We start from the raw sequence: 17,542 nt of genomic DNA, 5'->3' as shown, positions 1-17,542 counted from the left end.
CATTATTGTTTTGATAACTTGAGCTTAATTTTCTTGTCAAAAGACCAGGTATTGAGCTTTTGGGAAGCCCTCTGATAGAACCGAGCTTCCTCAAATGTAGCAATCTGATCATGTTCACCGACTGCAATGCTCTGTAGTAAGATTATCTAATTTTCACTTATTTGGTATAGTGCAATTTTCAAAGTACTTTGAGATGGGGAGCAAATAGAACCCTACACGACCGTAATTCGAAAAAAAAATAACTGGATGGTAACACTATATACATCACTGAGTGAATGAAATGTCAAAGTTTTATTATATTATACAACATAGAGATATACAAACTTTCATCGTAGGGAGTTCTAATGTAGTTTTTTTTTTTTGATTTAGTTTTTTTTTGATTTGCTCGAAGGTTTTTTGATGAAGGAATAAAAGACGTAAGAAGCGTAAGAGTATTAGCAACACTTAATGCTGCAAAAAGATTAAAAAATGCCAGACACCATTTGACATTGAAGAAATAAAGGAAGATACAAGATTCAATAAATTCCGAAATTAGAATTGAAGATTTAGAACAAATCATTACCATTGCAAAAACCAACTAGAAGAAGGAAACAAGAATAATAAAAACAAGCAAAAACATGTAGTCATAAAAAGATTAATACAAGATTAAAATACATTCAAAAGACGCCATCAGTTATACAATCTTCTGTCAAGTTCTCTCAAGACATTTGCGACAGACTGTACTTCAACTTGCATACCTCTAGTGGTAAGTTTACCGACTAAAGTACTGAAATCAACTGAATTAAATTTTTTGTGTCTCGATAAAGTTTTATAAGCATCAGCACAAGGGATGAACATACCAGAAGAAGTGACCGTACCTCCTGGGGTAGTTGCAATAGGAGTTGAAGGATTCGTTAATGAAGTCATTGCTAAAGAAGGGATATTAGTTTTAGAACCACTTCTTGAGATAGCGGGAGGAGTTGAGTTAGATTTTGCATTAAAATTGAAAAAGTCTCTTGCCGGAGAGGCAGCAGACAATGAAGCAGGAGAGTCAGCGGCTTCTGCTTGATCATTTGAATCTGGATTATCTTCACTTTCCTTAACTTTATTTGCAACTGTTGCACAGAATAAGGTGGACATTGGATCAGTTTGACATTGCAAACAAGCTCCAGGATTACCGGTACAGCCAGTGGTTTCTTTTTCTTTATCATTATTTTCTTCATCTTCAGGGATGGTGGTACCATCGGTGTTTCTTCTGACAACTGTTGGAACGGCGCCAGGAGTTAAATTAGTAATTTCTCTAATTTCAACCGAGGGACCAGGATGCATAACTGGTAAAGACGTTTTGCGAAAGCTATTATTGTTTAATTGGATTGGAGGTAAAGAGGTTTCTTCGTCTTCATCTTGGTGTTGTTCATGCTGATGATGGGACTGATTTTGAGAATCAGTATTTAAAGATTCATTTAATCTTGCAGCTTCTTTAGCAGCTTCACGACAGACACAGGGAGTATCATCTGAACAGAATCCGCAATTTTCCACTGGAGATGATTCATTAAATTCTTCGTTTTCTTTTTTAACTGGAATTGATTGTAATAAGCTATTATTTTTATCATTATCTGTTGCCCTTTTCAATTTTTTCAAATTAGGCATTGGTTTTTGAACGGCAAATTCTTTAGTAAAATCAATTTCTTGATCGATATTTTCATTTGATTTTCTTTTTTTAGAAGAAGATTTTAGAGAAACTGCCGGCATTGGTTTAAAAGAGTTAATTGTTTCTTCTAAAGATTTACCAACCAAATTGGCATTTGTAGTATCTTTAAGACCAACGCTAGCACAAAGGCATTCATCTTTTAAGCAAATACCACAATCAAAGTCATTTTCGTCATGATGGGTTTTGTTTTGTCCAATTGGTTTATCGGGAGTAGTATTATTTGAAGATGGAGTAAGGGTGCTAGTGGAAAGATTATTTCTGGTATGGATATGATGATGGTGATGATGAGGATCATTTTGATTATTTTGATTGAAAATGGGAGGAGAATCGGCAGAAGGAGCAGGGGAAATTTGTTGAACCGAGTAAGAGCTATTCGAGGAAGCTGCCGGAGAATTAGTTGGAGGATAGTGTATTGGAGAAACTTTTTGAATTTGAGAATTGACGGGGCTTCTTGAGTGATCATTGGTATTATTACCAGGAATAACATTTGAAGAATTTTTTAGGGAAAGAATATCATTACGCATTTGATCCATACTCTTCATTAAAAATTGGTTTTCAACTTTCAATTTATTGATGGTATTATGCAAGTTCAACTCTCTTAATTCTTTATCTTTTTCAACCTCCATTAGTTTTTCTTCAAGCTCTTGGACTCTAGTAGCTCTACGTTCTCTGAAAGCACGCTGGGCAGCTCTATTTTGCGCTTTGCGTTTGGAAGCAGGGGTATCAACACTAGGTTTCCTACCAGGTTTAGGTCTTGGAGGTAACACCCATTCTTTGGAAGTTATAATTTGAGGGAAGCCACTAGCGTTAGGACTTGGTGCAAGGCTTGTTGACGAAGTAGCAGAAGAAGTTTTGGCAGGAGATGGTGCGCTGGATATTGAAGGTCTCTTAGTCATGATTGGTTTTGAACTAACCGGAGGAGAATTGGCTGGAGGAGAAGCAGCCAGGGCCTGAGACCTTGGAGCAATACTTGGACCTTTAGTACTCATATTCAAACGTAGACAGTCCTCTACTTGTCACCACGGATAAAGATGGAGCAAGAGAAAAAATAGAAGGTGAATAAATTCGTTGGAAAAAACCCAATCAACAAGTAGAAAACAGTGAGACTGAGGAAGCTTCTATCACGACAAAGACTATGAAGTAGAGAATAGAAAACAAATGGGAGTAGAATAAATGGAAGAAGATTAAACGTCAGCAGTAAAAGTAAGAATTAGAGAAACCAAGGAATAAAAAAGGAATAAAAAAGGAATAAAAAAGGAATAAAAAAGGAATAAAATTAATAAAGGTGAAAAATGGAAAAAAAAAAGTAAGTAATAAAGAGGAGATGAAAAAGCCCTTCACAAAACAAAAAACAGAATAAGAAAAACACCGAAACACAAGACTTGTCTTAAGGAGATAGGTCCAACAACACAGTGAAGATGACTCAGACAATAGCAGTATCCAGGGAACTTCAACAGAGAAATATCGCAGGTGTAACCGGTGAAAAAGAACCGTAAGAGAATAAAAAGAACAAATCAAATAGGATTAATCCAATGGAAGTAAAAAGTATGCAAAGGTCACTGATTGGATGAACTGATGGCATCAGATAAAAACCCAGAGTTTAATCTAATTCATCAGGGCCGGTGGCCCCACGACCGCCTTTCCGGTGGCAGCTTTGCGCAGCGGCGGGTTCCAGCCAATGAAGGGCCGGGATTCGGTGACGCCAATTCCGAGTTTACTAATACCAAAGGCACGGGTGTCGAGATTGAATAGTTGCAAAAACAGGATACATGTATGAATTATACATCTATATATAATTTATATATATCTATATATAATTTATATATATATCTATATATAATTTATATGTATGACAGCAGGTTGAAAGTTAATGTATACAATGGGATTTCAGAGTTTTGATAGACCAAGTATGGATGAATGATAAACCAGTAGCGAGATTTTGCCGGGGAATACATTGATTTATGATTTCTGCTAGGGCTAATATAATAGATTAAGTCATTGGTCAAAGTATGGATTAAGTAATTGATCAAAGCATGGATTAAGTAATTGATCAAAGTATGGGTTATGACTTCTATCGTACAAGTAAACTACATTTAGTTAAATACAAATGACTAAATTTTATATACAGAGTGATTAGTTTTGTTCCTTTTTCATTGCTTCTTGAGCTTTAGCAATATCTTCAGGAGATGGTTGAGCTTTACCTTCAAGAACTTGATTTAAAGAAACTTTACCAAAATGTTCCTTCAATTTTTGTTCTTCTTCTAAAAGTTGCTTGGAATTGGCTTTAACCCAATTTTGCATGTTTTCATAACCTCTTTGACCGTGTTCTCTCATGATATCTAATGGCATTTTTGGACCAGTATTACCGGTAGCACTAATTGATTCGACACCCATTAAAGTAGAGAAAACTTTACCAATTAAATTAGACCCTTGCATTTTATGTTTATTTTCTTCATACCATTTTTCTCTTAAAAGTTTTTCTCTTTTATCAAATTCTTCAATAATATTTGATTTATCAAAAGTACTCATAATTGGTCTAATATCTTTCAGAGGTTGATTAGCAAGATATTCCAAAAATGGTATTAATCTTACTAAATCATCATCTGCTTTACCATCCCATGGTTTCAATATAAGAGAATTTTCTGGTTGTGCTGAACAATGTTCTTCATTAACATCAATCATAAGTACTTTACCTAAATCACGATTTAATAAACTCAAATCTTTAATCAATTTACCATCCTTATAACGACATGCTTCTCTAAATAAAGCATATTGAATCGATAAATGTAATGGATCCAATTTTTGAACTGCCTTTTCACTAAACATTGAGGAATTTGATCCAAATATAACAATTTCATAATATTGTGATAAATATCCTAAGAAATAATCCAATCCGGGTCTTTTAGCAGTTCTCCAGCCATGTTTGGTATCCCATTCAGAATGAATCAATAAATCATCAAGAGTTAAAACTAACGTTAATGGTCTACGATATAATTCTGGTGGTGGAGGTGGTAATAACTGTTCAAAAGCTGGCTCAGAGAAAAATGTAAATAACGATCCTAATCTCTTATTCATTCTTCCATACATGTCTTTTGGATTAAATCCATTTGGAATATCTTTGGCTTCAAGTCTTTTTTGTTCTTCTTCTGAATCCCATTCACGAGACATGTATCCTAATCCTAACACACCAAAACCAAAACTTGAAATATAAAACCAATTGGCATATTTCTCACGTTGTAAATCTTTCTTGGTTTGGGTATTTCTCTTTCTTCTACGCCTGGTTTTCCCTTCTCCTTCTCCTTCATTTTCTGGTTCATTTTCTGGTTCTTGTCCTTGTTCGGATTCACTGTTTCTCTTGCTTTCCTTTTGCTTTTCTTTTTCTAATGGCTCGTCAAATCCAGCTTTTGCTAAAATGTCATCAGTTAAAATTGATTGGGATTTTTCATCTTTTTTAGATGAATAGAATCTGTTTGCTATATTAGGGAGACTGCGATTCATCAACCATCCTTGTCTTGCACCAGCAACACGAACACTAGTGGCAAGAGTCCTAGATGCAATCCTGGCGTTTCTCAACATGATTGTATGAATGAACTGTGGGGGGCAAAGAATAATATCTGTTTAAAGCTTTAGAATGAAGTCGAAAAATTTTTCTTTCTCAAATTTTCAAAGTAATCGGGAATTTTTTTTTTTTTGTTCAGTTTTCTATGAGGTAAAATAATCACAAACGACCCCATCACCAGACCCTGGGGCCATAAACTACAAAGGAAAACAAGTCATTGTTCATGGTAAAAGATGTTTGTTAGTGTTGTGAAAAGACGTGGGTACGGTTTACCGCTGGTTTTAAGAAACGTTCAACCGATAAGATACGAGAGTACTAAAGCTGCAAATAATTCACCAGTATCAAAAAATGAAATGAATGAAAGTAAGGAAAACGAGATACTGCGTCCTGTGTTTCCGAAAAAGGGCAACTTGTTGCTCAATGCATTGAACTACGTTAAAGAGGTTGATAACTATCAGAAACAATTAAGTCAATCGGGGACCAGTCAAGACCGGGCTACTGAATTAATAACAAGAATAAAAGATAAAAAGCAATTACTTTACTTATTATCGATATTTCATTATGAATTATCTAAGATTGGAATCACCAATAAGGACCCGGATGAGTTTCGCAATTCAATACTATGGAGGTATAGATTGAATTGGTTGTTCAAGTATAATAAGATTCATAATATTTTTTGGGAATCATGCCAATTAGAAAATGTTAGTGAAAATAATCATTCGTTAGGGTTTAATCCAATCAGCATTGGTATTTTAGATCCACGCAACTTCTCCACAGATACTTATAAGCAATTACAAAGTGGTAAGTTGGGATCAGTTGACTTTAGTGATGTTCAAGGAATTACATTTTCCAGACCCCCATATCAAAGGTAATAAGAATATATAAGAATTTTATAGAGAAGGAAACAAAACGGTAAGAAAATGAATCATAAATAAAACTAAATACCTATAAGATTTTTTTTTTTTTAAGGTTTTGGAATATGTAAAGATTTTGAAATTTCTGCACAACCTTGTAAGAAGAAGCCAATACAGACAAGATGAAATTCAGCAAAAGTATCTTCGAAGAAAACACCACCGGGTAAATTGTCTAAGATCAAATCTTTATAGACCAAGGTAGCCATTGTGGCAACCCAAAATAAATTCGAAGGAACTGGTAAACCTTCAAAATATTGAGATTTACCGGTTTTATCTTTTGGAATTTTATTAGTACTAATGTTAAATCTAGCTAATCTTGTTAAACCACACAAGACCCAAAAGGATAAGATTAAAACATCAAAAGTAGTTCTGAAACCAATTGCAAAAGCAATTATTGCCGGACTAACACTAAAACTAATTAAATCAGCTAAAGAATCTAATTCTTGACCCATAAGAGAAGATTTATTTCTTAATCTTGCCACTCTACCATCGAAAAAATCAAAGAATAAACCTAAACAGATGAAAAAATGAGCTCTTTGAACATAATGAGTTTGACCAGTTAATGCAAATCTTAAACATGATATAATTGAATAAAATCCACTAAATCCATTTAATAAAGTAATAAAATCAGCCATATGTAAATTACGAATTAAACTAAAATGTCTTGAGTCATCCAAAAACCTTTGATACTCTTTTTCATCTGGTTTTGGTAATGGTTCTTGATTCGATGATAATGAAAAAAGTGATGATGATCTTCTAATGGGAGGATTTGGTATTTGACTGACCTCAATATCACTAGAATCTATATCGGAAGCAATTGCCGACTCATGTTTATCAACACCACTAGAAAAACCTTTACCTGACATCTTATTTCTTTAATTGATATGAAAATATGTTATAAAAAGTAGTAGTTATTTTGAAAAATTAATCTTCTAAACAACCATCACTCAAAAAAGTAAAATTTAGAAAAGTGAGAGCAAAGCACAAAAAACCCCCAGTAGATTCGTCACGTTTAAGCAATGGTGTTTATCAATTACGCCTTCAAGAAAAACTACAATTGTTTATTAGACTACATTTATAACGGTTTGATCAATTGTTGGGTACTAAAGACCAATCTCAAAGTATGCCTGTCCCCATGCGTGCTTGATGAGATGACGAGATGACCGCCATTTCACATGCCAGTGTGGTTACTACTGTGGATGTACGGGTTGTTGTGTAATGTACTCTAACGTTTAAATATACTTTAAATAAATATGGCATAGTCTATATATATATATATTTAATTAAGAATCAGGGCTCACTGTAACTTTAGGCACTTCACCGTAGGATTGCGATCTCGAAGAGTTATTGGAGTCACTATCCTGGACTTGGTTATCGGTATTGTGAAGACCAGTATCACTATCGTTATTCAACAGGAAAGTAGCACCGCTTGGACCAGAACGAATATTATCGTTATTTATTAGGCCCTGGTTATTATTAATGATTTTTTGCATATTTGAAGAAGATTGATGGATCATTGAGCTGATTGAGTCATTGGAGGAGGCTCTTGAAGAGTTGCTGAGAGCAAGATCAGAATTATTACTTGCTTTCCGATGATGATGGTGATGGTGATGATGATTTTGTTTAAGTAGTTGTTTAATTGAAGGGGGAGAAGTGGTGAAACGATCTTCATTTTTGAATTGAGGAGATTGTTTACCGGATTCAACTTGATTGATCTTTAGATTAAGAATATCTTGTTGTTGTTTTAAAGCTTCTTGTTGCATTTTCAAATAATTTTCATGTTCAACTTGATGAGGTAATTCAACTGCTCCTGAAGTACCAGCAGGAGAGGTTGCAATTAAGGCTGGAGGATTTGGAAGATTTGGGTTATTAGTTTGGATTGATAAAGAGGGTTGACTTCCAGTTAAATTTGGCGACATTTGAGGAGAAGAAGTATTTGAAGGTAATTGGTAACTAAAAGTATTTTCAAAAGGATTACCTTCTTCTGAGCCACTTCCATTTGGAGTATGAATTCTTGGAGTGAATATACCCGATAAACTTTCTTCACCATTTGAAGCTTGTTGAGATTGAATTGGTTGTTTCCTTGGTAACAAATTATTCAAGTTGATACGTAATTCATGAGATTTGTCCGAAAGTCTTGGAGAAGAAGGTCTTGAAATTTGAGTTGGTTGATTGGTAACTGAATTGTTTGATTGGAATTTTGTATTTGGAGTTTGAACTTGTTGTAATTTTTGTTGTTTTTTCAATTCTTTTCTCTTGGCCATTTCGTCTTCTCGTTGGCTCACTTTACTTTGAACCAATTCAAATCTTTCTAAATGATTTGAGCCAAATTTTAATAATTCAAATAAATCACCGTACCAATTATTATAATCAATTTCATTATTACACTTAAAAGTAAATTTATTTGAATTTTTGGTCAAAATGAATTTAAAGTTTTTACCATCTTTAATTTTAATTTGGTATTCGTTTAAATTATAAGATTTAATTGGAATATCATCATGACCAATAAACCCACCAATTTTATCTTTACGATTTTTCTTCAGGCTAGTGGCATTATTTTCGGGAGTGTTTGGAGTGTTAGCAGGCGATTCCCGATCAAATTTGAATTCATGAAGATAATTGCAACTTAAAACATAGTAATAGGAATTATAATTCTTCAAGATTTTCAGTTTTTTATACATTATACCAAATCTAAGGCATTTATTATGAATTGAATTTGCATAAGGTAATGTTAATGAACCGAAATTTCTAATTTCCTTCTTAGAGGAAGAATCTGTTGGTTTGAAAGTATTCAAAAGATGAGGATTATTTGAAATGAAGAACTCCCAATCATTATTTGGATTAGCGCCATGAGGAACGGTTTTTTTCAAAATGTTATATAAATTAATAGCCATAACATCTGAAGAGGAGCTATTTGAATAGATTGATTCTTGATTAATCAATTTACCCAAACGATCAATCACAATATTCAATTCTTTTAAAACATAAGATAATAATTCTTTAGAAATATTTTGTAAATTAACATAAGAAGCAAACATATAATTTTCATGAATCAATTGATTTTTCAATTGATAATCCACTTGTAATTTCAATAAAAAAGGATCATCAAGAACCCCTTCATCTTCATCGTATATTTCATCAGTATTTTTCAAAACAGGTTTATTTGAAGAATAAGTTTCTACTGATTCCATATACGCATGTAAGATTTTCCCCGATTTACTAATTTCTTTAATTAAGTGAGTGTTGGCAAAAGAATCATTCTTCAAAGTTGATTTAATTTCTTTAATTTTATTACTTAAATTCTTAAGTAAAGATTCTAAACGAGGTAACAACTTGGTAGCCAATTCTCGATGGAATTTGATCTGTGCTTGATATATTTGGTAATGGTGATTAATCAAAGAAGGGGCCAAGTTGTTAAATAACGAAAATTCAGAGAAAAAATTATTGGGCACAAATACATCATCCAAATGATTACCGGATTCAGAATTACTGGGACTATGCTTAGCCAAAGACGTAATTGAAACGTTTCTCTTATGAGAATTTGAAGACTGTTCTTGATCATTTTTTTTCAAAAACGATTGATTTGATTTTGTTTTGAAAAGCACTGGTCTTTTAACATCACTCAATTCATTTAAACTAGTATTCGACAATGTTTTTTTCAATTCATTCTTGGGAGTGTTACTACCACTATTATTGGGAGATGAACTATTATTATTCAAGAAGGAATGATATTGTTTTTGTTGGTCTTCAATCAATTGAACGTATTTGGAAGGTAAATTTTTAAAACCAGGAAACTGAACCGAATTAATTAATTGAAAATTGATATTGGCATCAAATTCTTTAATCATTCCCAATTCTTTACAGTAGTAAATAAAAGATTTAATGAAAATCTTCCAGAACTTGAAATAACTAACCAATTGATCTATTGGTTTAGAATCATGATTTGGAATGTTAATATAAAAGGGTGAACGATTATCTGACGCAGGAAGTATGGGTTCTTTGGCAAAAGTCATAATACCACTAAATATTAATGAAAAGGTCAAAAGATCAAAAATATCAAGATCAAATAAATATATAAATATATAAATATATAAATAAATCAAGGATCAAGTAACTAATTAATGATGATTCGCGTACAAAATCAACAGGTCTAGTCCCAAACAACTGAGAATGAAGATGACCTGGTGCTACTCACAAAATAGCAATTACTATCAACAAGGCAAATGCTAAGAATTACAGAGGCACCTCCGTACCTTATCCACTACACTATATCTATACACTTTCCACTACACAATTTACCATACAATATGCTATACAATACCCACTCCTCACCCACCGCCTCTTCCAGTACTTCCAGAGGATCCATTTGCGGCCATTTCTGCACTGGGAGCAGATCGCCTGGCTCGGTCTTTAGTTGCCGGGTCCACATGTCGCGTGTCGCGTGTCGTCTCCTGCCGTCACTGTTCAGTTGTTCAGTTGTTCAGTTGTTCAGTTGTTCAGATGTTCAGATGTTCTTGTTCAGTTGTTCAGATGTTCAGATGTTCTTGTTCAGTTGTTTAGTTGTTCAGTTGTTTAGTTGTTCAGATGTTTAGTTGTTCAGTTGTTGGATAGTTTGGTTCCTTCGAGTGCTTAGCTGAGCAGGAGGCCATTGTAGACGTTCAGTCTGTATGGTTATTAGCAGAATAGCGGCTCGGCTGATTGCAACTCACTGGCTGGAGCAGCTCCTCAGTGGGTAGACCGGGTATTCTTAGAACAATGCCCTAATTTCAGCAATTCTTGTACGTAAGCGTTGTTTGCGTAGAAGTTGTATTTACGTATGTAAGCGTATTTACGTATGCGTAGAGTGGGTCTGTATTCACATGTCACATCCGTTCCGCTTATATCTAGGGGAATAGAGGTAGTTTTTTGTAGATGTATTTGCAACCATTATGTGCGAAGTCAGGTTTATGGCCACAGATATAAAGTATCAACTCCTACTTATAGACCAATGCTATGGATGATATCTACCAGAAATACACCATTCTAAATACCTCTAATGAATACTTGCTCTTTTTCACTAACAATTTCAATGATATAACTTGCCAAAAAAGCGATATAAATTACAATAATATAAACCCATCAAAAGAAAATTCAGTTAATTCGATGATTTTCAATAGGAAAATTGAAAAACTCTTACCTACGACCCACCGATCAATATTAAAGAATAAAGTCAATGAAAATTTGGATTGGGAATTGTCTGGGTCGAAAAATTTGGACTCGGTTGAGTTTGAGGACTTCTACTCGAATTTTAAAAATAACGAACTATTGAAATTGAATCAAGAACCTCTACTAAATAATCTAAGACTGATTCAATTGGAAAATTATTATAATTGTGTCATTTGACCCATATATATATATATATATGTAAGCATGATTTTTGCAATTTTTTGTAGAAGTGTTCTGCTATTATGATTACTGCAAAAAAAAATTATGCTTTCAAAATGTATAAAGCGGTTGCACTAACTCTCATTCATGGGGTTCAAACCAACAATGAATTGGGAGTTTGATTTTGATCTTCTTGATCATCATGCCTATGATTATCAGGATATATTCGATGACCTATTTGTTTATGATTTGAATGAAATTTCCCAAATATCATCATATTCAACCAGTTCAAATACTTCGAAAGAATCTTCAGTAAAACCTCAAGATAATACAATTAAATTACAATTGAATTCAAAAGTCTATTCTAATCCAAAAGAGATATCCCAACAAATATTGAAAACCGTCGATGATGAATTCAATCTTGAAGCAAAATATAACTCAGTTTATAAGAATTCAAACTTACAATTAAATTTTAAAAAAATTAAAAAAAGAAGAGACCCATTAAAAGATGAAAATATTTGGCAACCAGAATCAATTTATAAAGCTTATACTAATAAAAAACCTCATTATTTCGATAAATCAGACTATCCTGATAATATTCCTAACTCTTCTTGTTTTGGTAGAATAAATATGAGAATAAAAGGTGCTTGGACTAGAAATAAATATGCAAATGTTTATTAAGAAAAGTTTAAATTAGGTTAGTTTTTTATATATTCTATAAATAAATGATTTTGTTGCAAGATATTCTCGTTCCTCTGCTTCTTCTTGTTGAAGTAAATCAACATCAACTTCGAGTCTACCAGTGTCTAAATCAATATCTTTTGATCTTATAAATAATCTCCAATCCTTTTTAAGAACCATATAAATAAACCAATTGAATAATAAAACTGGCATACCTAAATATGAAAGGAAAAAATCATAAGCATTTGGTTTACCTCCAATTGGGAATAATGCAATCCAAAATTGTGCAACCAAAACTAATGCATTAATTATAAATCCGTAATATGACCCCCATATTCCTGATTGTGCTTTAAATGATAATTCTGAAAGTGATCTATTTTGTACTTTCATTGCTTTTCTAAATCTAATATGACTTGCGTTAATTGACATCCAAGTGAAAATTGATGATAATCCTGATAATGCCATTAACCAATTGAAAACATCAGTTTGTTTATCTGATGTTGCTATAAATGCTAATAATGCAAATGTGTTTGTTAATAAAATTGCAAAAAGTGGTCTTCCCTTTCTGTCAACGTATCCTCCCCATTTCCAAAACATTCCTTGTTCTGCTAATGATGCTAAACTTCTACTAGTAGCATAAACTGATGCATTACCAACCGATAAAACGGCAATTAAAATAACTGCATTAATCACACTTGGTAACCCTTTAACTCCCCCATTAACAATGGCAACAACAAAAGGTGATGCCGTTGCATCAACACTTGAAGATCCAAGTAATCTTTTATCATTATATGGAATTAAACATGCAATAATTGTTAAAGTACCAACATAAAAAATTGTAATTCTCCAAAAAACTTGTTTAATGGCTTTACCAATTGATTTACTGGGATTAGTTGCTTCTGCAGCACCCAAGGCTAACATTTCGGTACCACCAAAGGAAAAAGCTGCAGTAACAAATACTGAACAAACCCCTTTAAACCCATTGGCAAAGGGACCAGGATTTCTCCAATATTTCCCACCAATAAATTCATGATTTGGACCACCACCACAAACTAAAACAATTCCCAAGATAATAAATCCAATAACGGTAATCACTTTAATTAAACAAAAAATAAATTCTGCTTCACCATACCATCTAACTCCTAATAATGTTATTATTAAAACAGTTACCCAAAATATAGCAACAAAAATATCAGGATTTAAACTACTATTCCAATATTTAATAGTTAATGAAGCAGCAACAAGTTCAACAACTTCTAAAACTAAAAATTGTAAAAAATAATTATATCCAATGGCACATCCTATACTTGGAGCCAAAAAACGACTAGCATAAATATTAAAAGAACCACTGATTGGGAATGCAATTGCTAATTCTCCAACTCCTTGCATGGTGGCATATATGGCAGTTGCTATTATCACCCAGGCAATAACGATCCCTCCTGGACCTCCAGTGCTTAAAGATTCACCCAGACCAACAAATAACCCGGTACCAATAGAAGAACCTAATGCAATCATATTTAAATGACGTCCTTTTAAATCTCTTTTCAATTGAGAATTCGATGCATTAACGGCTGCTCTTTGAACATCATCCATTTCTTCATATTCCTTTTCGCTAACATGGGCACTAGTTAAAGTTTCTTCCCGAAGAGCTGGTTTAAAAGAATCTCTAAATGAATGCCATATATTGGAACTACCTGCTTGGGTAGATCCACTTCTTATCTGATCCATTTCAGAAAAGCTTTCTGCTTTTTCTTTAGGTATACTGGACATTATAATTTAAATATAGATAAAGAATAGATAAAAGATAAAGAGAAAAGGGAATAAAACTTTACATATATAAAGAATTTTTTCATCTTCCTACTAAAACTACTAGCGAGTCATATTCAGAATATATTAAAAAGAGAAAAGAAAAGATTCAAACAGCAGGTGAATCTTATATATAATCTCAAGGCAACTTTGCAAATGATGAGTCACATTTGCTTCTTTCTTATAGAGCTCTACCACTATACCAGAGCTTTTGGAAGCTAACACCGGAGTTCTGACAGAAAGCCGTTGTGGTTGCAAGTCGTGTGTTTGGGGACAAGTCCCTTTTCAGTAGGTTTTCTTTCTTTTTGCGCTTATTTCGCCGATTTATTTTGCCTTGTGCGATGAGATGCCTTGGAAATGGCAACTGATGCAACCACCAGTTGTTTTATACGGACACCTGATGTGTTTGTGCTGATTTATTCCTTTTGCCTACGGTTGTATTGATCGTAGTCAGTCACCTGAGGGAAAGAGGTGTCTTGAGGGATTGTCTACTTAGTGGTGTACTAAGTGATAGTCTAGTGTTAGTACTATTGTACGGTGTTTGCTTAATGTACTTTGTGAAATTGATGTGTCTCAAATTATAAGATCTATGATTAGATCTAACTAAGCATAACCTTTTAAACTGTTATTAAGTTGATCTTGTTTTTGCTTTAAGGAAATAATATGGTATGGGTATCCAGAGATGGTATAAAGACGTAACATTCGTCTATGGTATATTATGAAAATCTTATATAATATTACTATACAATGCCATTGAATATTGCGATAGTTTTATATAATGTAATGTAATGATGCTATGTAGTAATGCTATGTAGTAATGCTATGTAATAATGTAATGTAATAATGTAATGTAATGATGCTATGTAATAATGTTATGTTATAGTTGCAACTATTTGTGGAAGTGCATTTACCATTACCAAAACACCCACCCACCAGCTAATTATTCCACAGAAGAATTTACTCAAGGTTAATTCGACCCCAGTGAATAATCAAGGATAACCCTGAAAATGTCAGACGAAGATGCATACCTGTCTGAAGAATCTTATGAATTCGAATTTGAAGATGACGAAGATGAAGTTCAAGAAGAAAATTTGGAGGAAGATCAATTAGAAAATAAGTACTATAATGCAAAAAGTTTAAAAGATGATTCTCCATTGAAAGCAATAGAAGAATTGCAATCAATTGCAATTCTTAAGGATTCAAATTATGATGAAGATAATATAGAATGGATCTTTAAATCCCTAAAACAAATCATCAAGATCAATTATAATATTAATAATTATTCTAATGCCCTTGAGAATTTAGAAAAATTAATTGAGTTTATTCCAAAAGTAAGTAAGAATTATGCTGAAGAATCAATAAGTAGAATCTTAAACAATTATTCTAATTGCAATAATTCTACTTTTGTAAATCAGTTATATGATATCATATTAAATTTTTTAAATGATTCAGCTCTTGGTGGTAATAATGATCGTCTTTGGTTAAAAATTAATATGAATAGATTATCAAATTACTTAGAGTTAAAAGATTTCAATCATGGATTAAATCTTTTGAATTCAATCAATTCAAGGTTAGAACAATCTTCTGAAACAACTAAAAATTCTTTTGCTTTAGAACTTATCGCTGCTGAAATTGAGCTCTATTCAAATCAACCTCAAATAAATTTGAAAAAACTCAATCAATTATATTCTAAGAGCTTGAATATTACTAGTGCGGTAACCCATCCTCGAATCATGGGTATAATTAGAGAGTGTGGTGCTAAAGTTCATTTTTATAGAGGCAATTTTGAAAAGGCAAGAATCGATTTTTATGAATGTTTTAAAAATTATGATGAAGCTGGTTCTCCATCGAAAAAATTAATTTTAAAATATTTAAGTCTATGTTCAGTATTAACTGAAAACGAAGTTAATCCATTTGAATCTCAAGAAACTCAAACTTATTCTCAATTACCAGAATATTCTAATCTAATTCGATTACTTAAAGCTTATGATGATCTGAATCTAGCTAAATTCAATCAAATTCATGATATAATGATCAAAGATCGTGACGAACTTGTGGACGATGAAATCTTCATCCATGCCTCTAAAAAAATTCTGCAAAATTTAATTTCAAAGATAATTTTAAATTATTTCAAATCTTACAGTTCTATAAGTTTCCAGTTTTTAATGGTCAAATTAAATCTATCTGAAGATGAATTGGAAAATAAAATTATCCTTTTGGCAAACTTAGGTAAACTTCCAAATGTTCAAATCAATTATATTGACAAGGTTATTGATATTAAACAATCGTCTCCAAAATCAATTATCCCCAAGTCGCTTGATTCAAATCAAGTTTACGAAAATATAATATCTTTAGATAAATTGAATTTTAGTAAACATAAAGATTTGGCTGCTGAAAAACAAGATGTTTATATGGATATTGATTCTGATGAGAGCCCTCATTTGAAATCAACCATCTTTGGTCAGAATGACCAGAATATTTCCAATAATAACGTTGGGGTTCCCATAATACAAAAATTCTTGAATAGAAATGGGGCAGTTAATCAATCTCAAACTATAACTAATATCGATCATTGGTTAATGTGTTTAAATAGAGCCATACCGGTCAAAGCTAACAAGGAATTAAGTCAAAAAGATCAAATCTTTTCTGAACAAAGGGCTGAAAGCAATGGCTTAAAACAATCTTCAAATGATTTGACTATAGATAATCAATTATCAGATCAGAATACTAATGCCGGTATTTTAGGCTCAGCATTTACTATTCCAACCGAACTCGAGAATGATGATGATGACAATAATGAGGAGCTTAAAAGTATTGATAAGGCTGACCTATTGAAAATCTGGTGTAAAGAAATAAGGGTCCATCGTCAAAGACTGGCACTGGATCACTAAGGAGTAATTCAAAGAACGACTGTAAATCATATACTGGATGCTTTTTTTTTTTGTTTTTTTGTTTTTTTGGCTACGCGCAGAGTATAAATTTGATATCTTCAGCTTAAAAAAAAAATTGTATTACCTTCAGTCTTCTTTAACTAAAATAGTTTAAGTGTATGTATTAGCTACTTGAATTCTAGTTGATGCAATTCTCAAATGATTAGAATTAATATGCGTTATCGTCATGATTGTTCCACTTTTACAATGTCTTCGGGGCAATTTGAAATAAACTAACACCTACATGAAGAGATGCATCAATGCTTTGAATTTTTATTTACTAGATCATAATACTAACTGAATTTAAGATAGAAATGGTATTCTAACTTATTGGAAAACTTATACTCTCCCAAGATGAGATTTCAAACCCCATTCTTGTAACGTTATATCTCTGTAGAAGTACTTCCTGTAGCTGGACATTCCCAAGCGTCGAAGTGGACTGCGAGTTCTGTGCGAGCCTGGAAAGGGTTGTAATCGAATTTTAATGTACATGTGTGGTGTTTGGTAACACGTTTCACTCGAACAGATTCTCCAAAACTAGTTCCAAGACTGATATAACTGAAGCATCTAATCGTTACGGTTACCTGCTCTATTTTCG

At 32.8% G+C, this 17,542-nt stretch overlaps 9 protein-coding genes across 9 annotated transcripts; 4 read left to right on the top strand and 5 right to left on the bottom strand.

The window, feature by feature from the left end:
* Nucleotides 1–390: 390 nt before the first annotated feature.
* Nucleotides 391–2,958, bottom strand: HAP43 (Hap43p; the record flags this gene model as incomplete). Its single annotated transcript, XM_020220970.1, has 1 exon — nt 391–2,958. A coding segment is annotated over exon 1 (1,898 nt), but the record flags the coding sequence as incomplete, so codon positions are not given.
* An 865-nt stretch (nt 2,959–3,823) lies between these two features.
* On the bottom strand, nt 3,824–5,188 carry TIM50 (protein translocase subunit; the record flags this gene model as incomplete). Its single annotated transcript, XM_020218455.1, has 1 exon — nt 3,824–5,188. The coding sequence occupies one exon, from the start codon at nt 5,186–5,188 to the stop codon at nt 3,824–3,826; it is 1,365 nt and encodes a 454-aa protein (XP_020078283.1).
* Nucleotides 5,189–5,602: 414 nt separating this feature from the next.
* Nucleotides 5,603–6,121, top strand: FGR39 (Fgr39p; the record flags this gene model as incomplete). The annotated part of the gene is made up of 1 exon (XM_020218374.1): nt 5,603–6,121. The coding sequence occupies one exon, from the start codon at nt 5,603–5,605 to the stop codon at nt 6,119–6,121; it is 519 nt and encodes a 172-aa protein (XP_020078282.1).
* Nucleotides 6,122–6,154: 33 nt separating this feature from the next.
* CHO1 (CDP-diacylglycerol-serine O-phosphatidyltransferase) lies at nt 6,155–7,038 on the bottom strand. The gene has a single exon (XM_020220969.1). The coding sequence runs from the start codon at nt 7,027–7,029 to the stop codon at nt 6,214–6,216; it is 816 nt and encodes a 271-aa protein (XP_020078281.1). The 5' UTR covers nt 7,030–7,038; the 3' UTR covers nt 6,155–6,213.
* Nucleotides 7,039–7,386: 348 nt separating this feature from the next.
* HYPBUDRAFT_160981 (uncharacterized protein) lies at nt 7,387–11,010 on the bottom strand. The gene is made up of 2 exons (XM_020222511.1): nt 10,515–11,010; nt 7,387–10,160 (listed from the first exon to the last, which is right to left on the bottom strand). Exons 1-2 carry the CDS (start codon nt 10,537–10,539, stop codon nt 7,447–7,449), a joined length of 2,739 nt encoding a protein of 912 aa, XP_020078280.1. The 5' UTR covers nt 10,540–11,010; the 3' UTR covers nt 7,387–7,446.
* Nucleotides 11,011–11,155: 145 nt separating this feature from the next.
* HYPBUDRAFT_5251 (uncharacterized protein) lies at nt 11,156–11,545 on the top strand (the record flags this gene model as incomplete). Its single annotated transcript, XM_020223492.1, has 1 exon — nt 11,156–11,545. One exon carries the CDS (start codon nt 11,156–11,158, stop codon nt 11,543–11,545), a length of 390 nt encoding a protein of 129 aa, XP_020078279.1.
* A 147-nt stretch (nt 11,546–11,692) lies between these two features.
* Nucleotides 11,693–12,208, top strand: FGR12 (Fgr12p; the record flags this gene model as incomplete). The annotated part of the gene is made up of 1 exon (XM_020223491.1): nt 11,693–12,208. The coding sequence occupies one exon, from the start codon at nt 11,693–11,695 to the stop codon at nt 12,206–12,208; it is 516 nt and encodes a 171-aa protein (XP_020078278.1).
* A 25-nt stretch (nt 12,209–12,233) lies between these two features.
* On the bottom strand, nt 12,234–14,012 carry HYPBUDRAFT_10595 (amino acid permease; the record flags this gene model as incomplete). Its single annotated transcript, XM_020218450.1, has 2 exons — nt 12,311–14,012; nt 12,234–12,242 (listed from the first exon to the last, which is right to left on the bottom strand). The coding sequence occupies exons 1-2, from the start codon at nt 13,976–13,978 to the stop codon at nt 12,234–12,236; spliced, it is 1,677 nt and encodes a 558-aa protein (XP_020078277.1). The 5' UTR covers nt 13,979–14,012.
* A 1,009-nt stretch (nt 14,013–15,021) lies between these two features.
* HYPBUDRAFT_136461 (uncharacterized protein) lies at nt 15,022–17,016 on the top strand (the record flags this gene model as incomplete). The annotated part of the gene is made up of 1 exon (XM_020219607.1): nt 15,022–17,016. The coding sequence occupies one exon, from the start codon at nt 15,022–15,024 to the stop codon at nt 16,903–16,905; it is 1,884 nt and encodes a 627-aa protein (XP_020078276.1). The 3' UTR covers nt 16,906–17,016.
* Nucleotides 17,017–17,542: the final 526 nt, after the last annotated feature.

The sequence above is a fragment of the Hyphopichia burtonii genome (assembly GCF_001661395.1).
Source record: "Hyphopichia burtonii NRRL Y-1933 unplaced genomic scaffold HYPBUscaffold_2, whole genome shotgun sequence".
NCBI classification, from domain to species: Eukaryota; Fungi; Ascomycota; class Pichiomycetes; order Serinales; family Debaryomycetaceae; genus Hyphopichia; species Hyphopichia burtonii.
The sequence above is the reverse complement of the archived record's forward strand: the minus strand, read 5'-3'. Positions and strand labels throughout refer to the sequence as shown.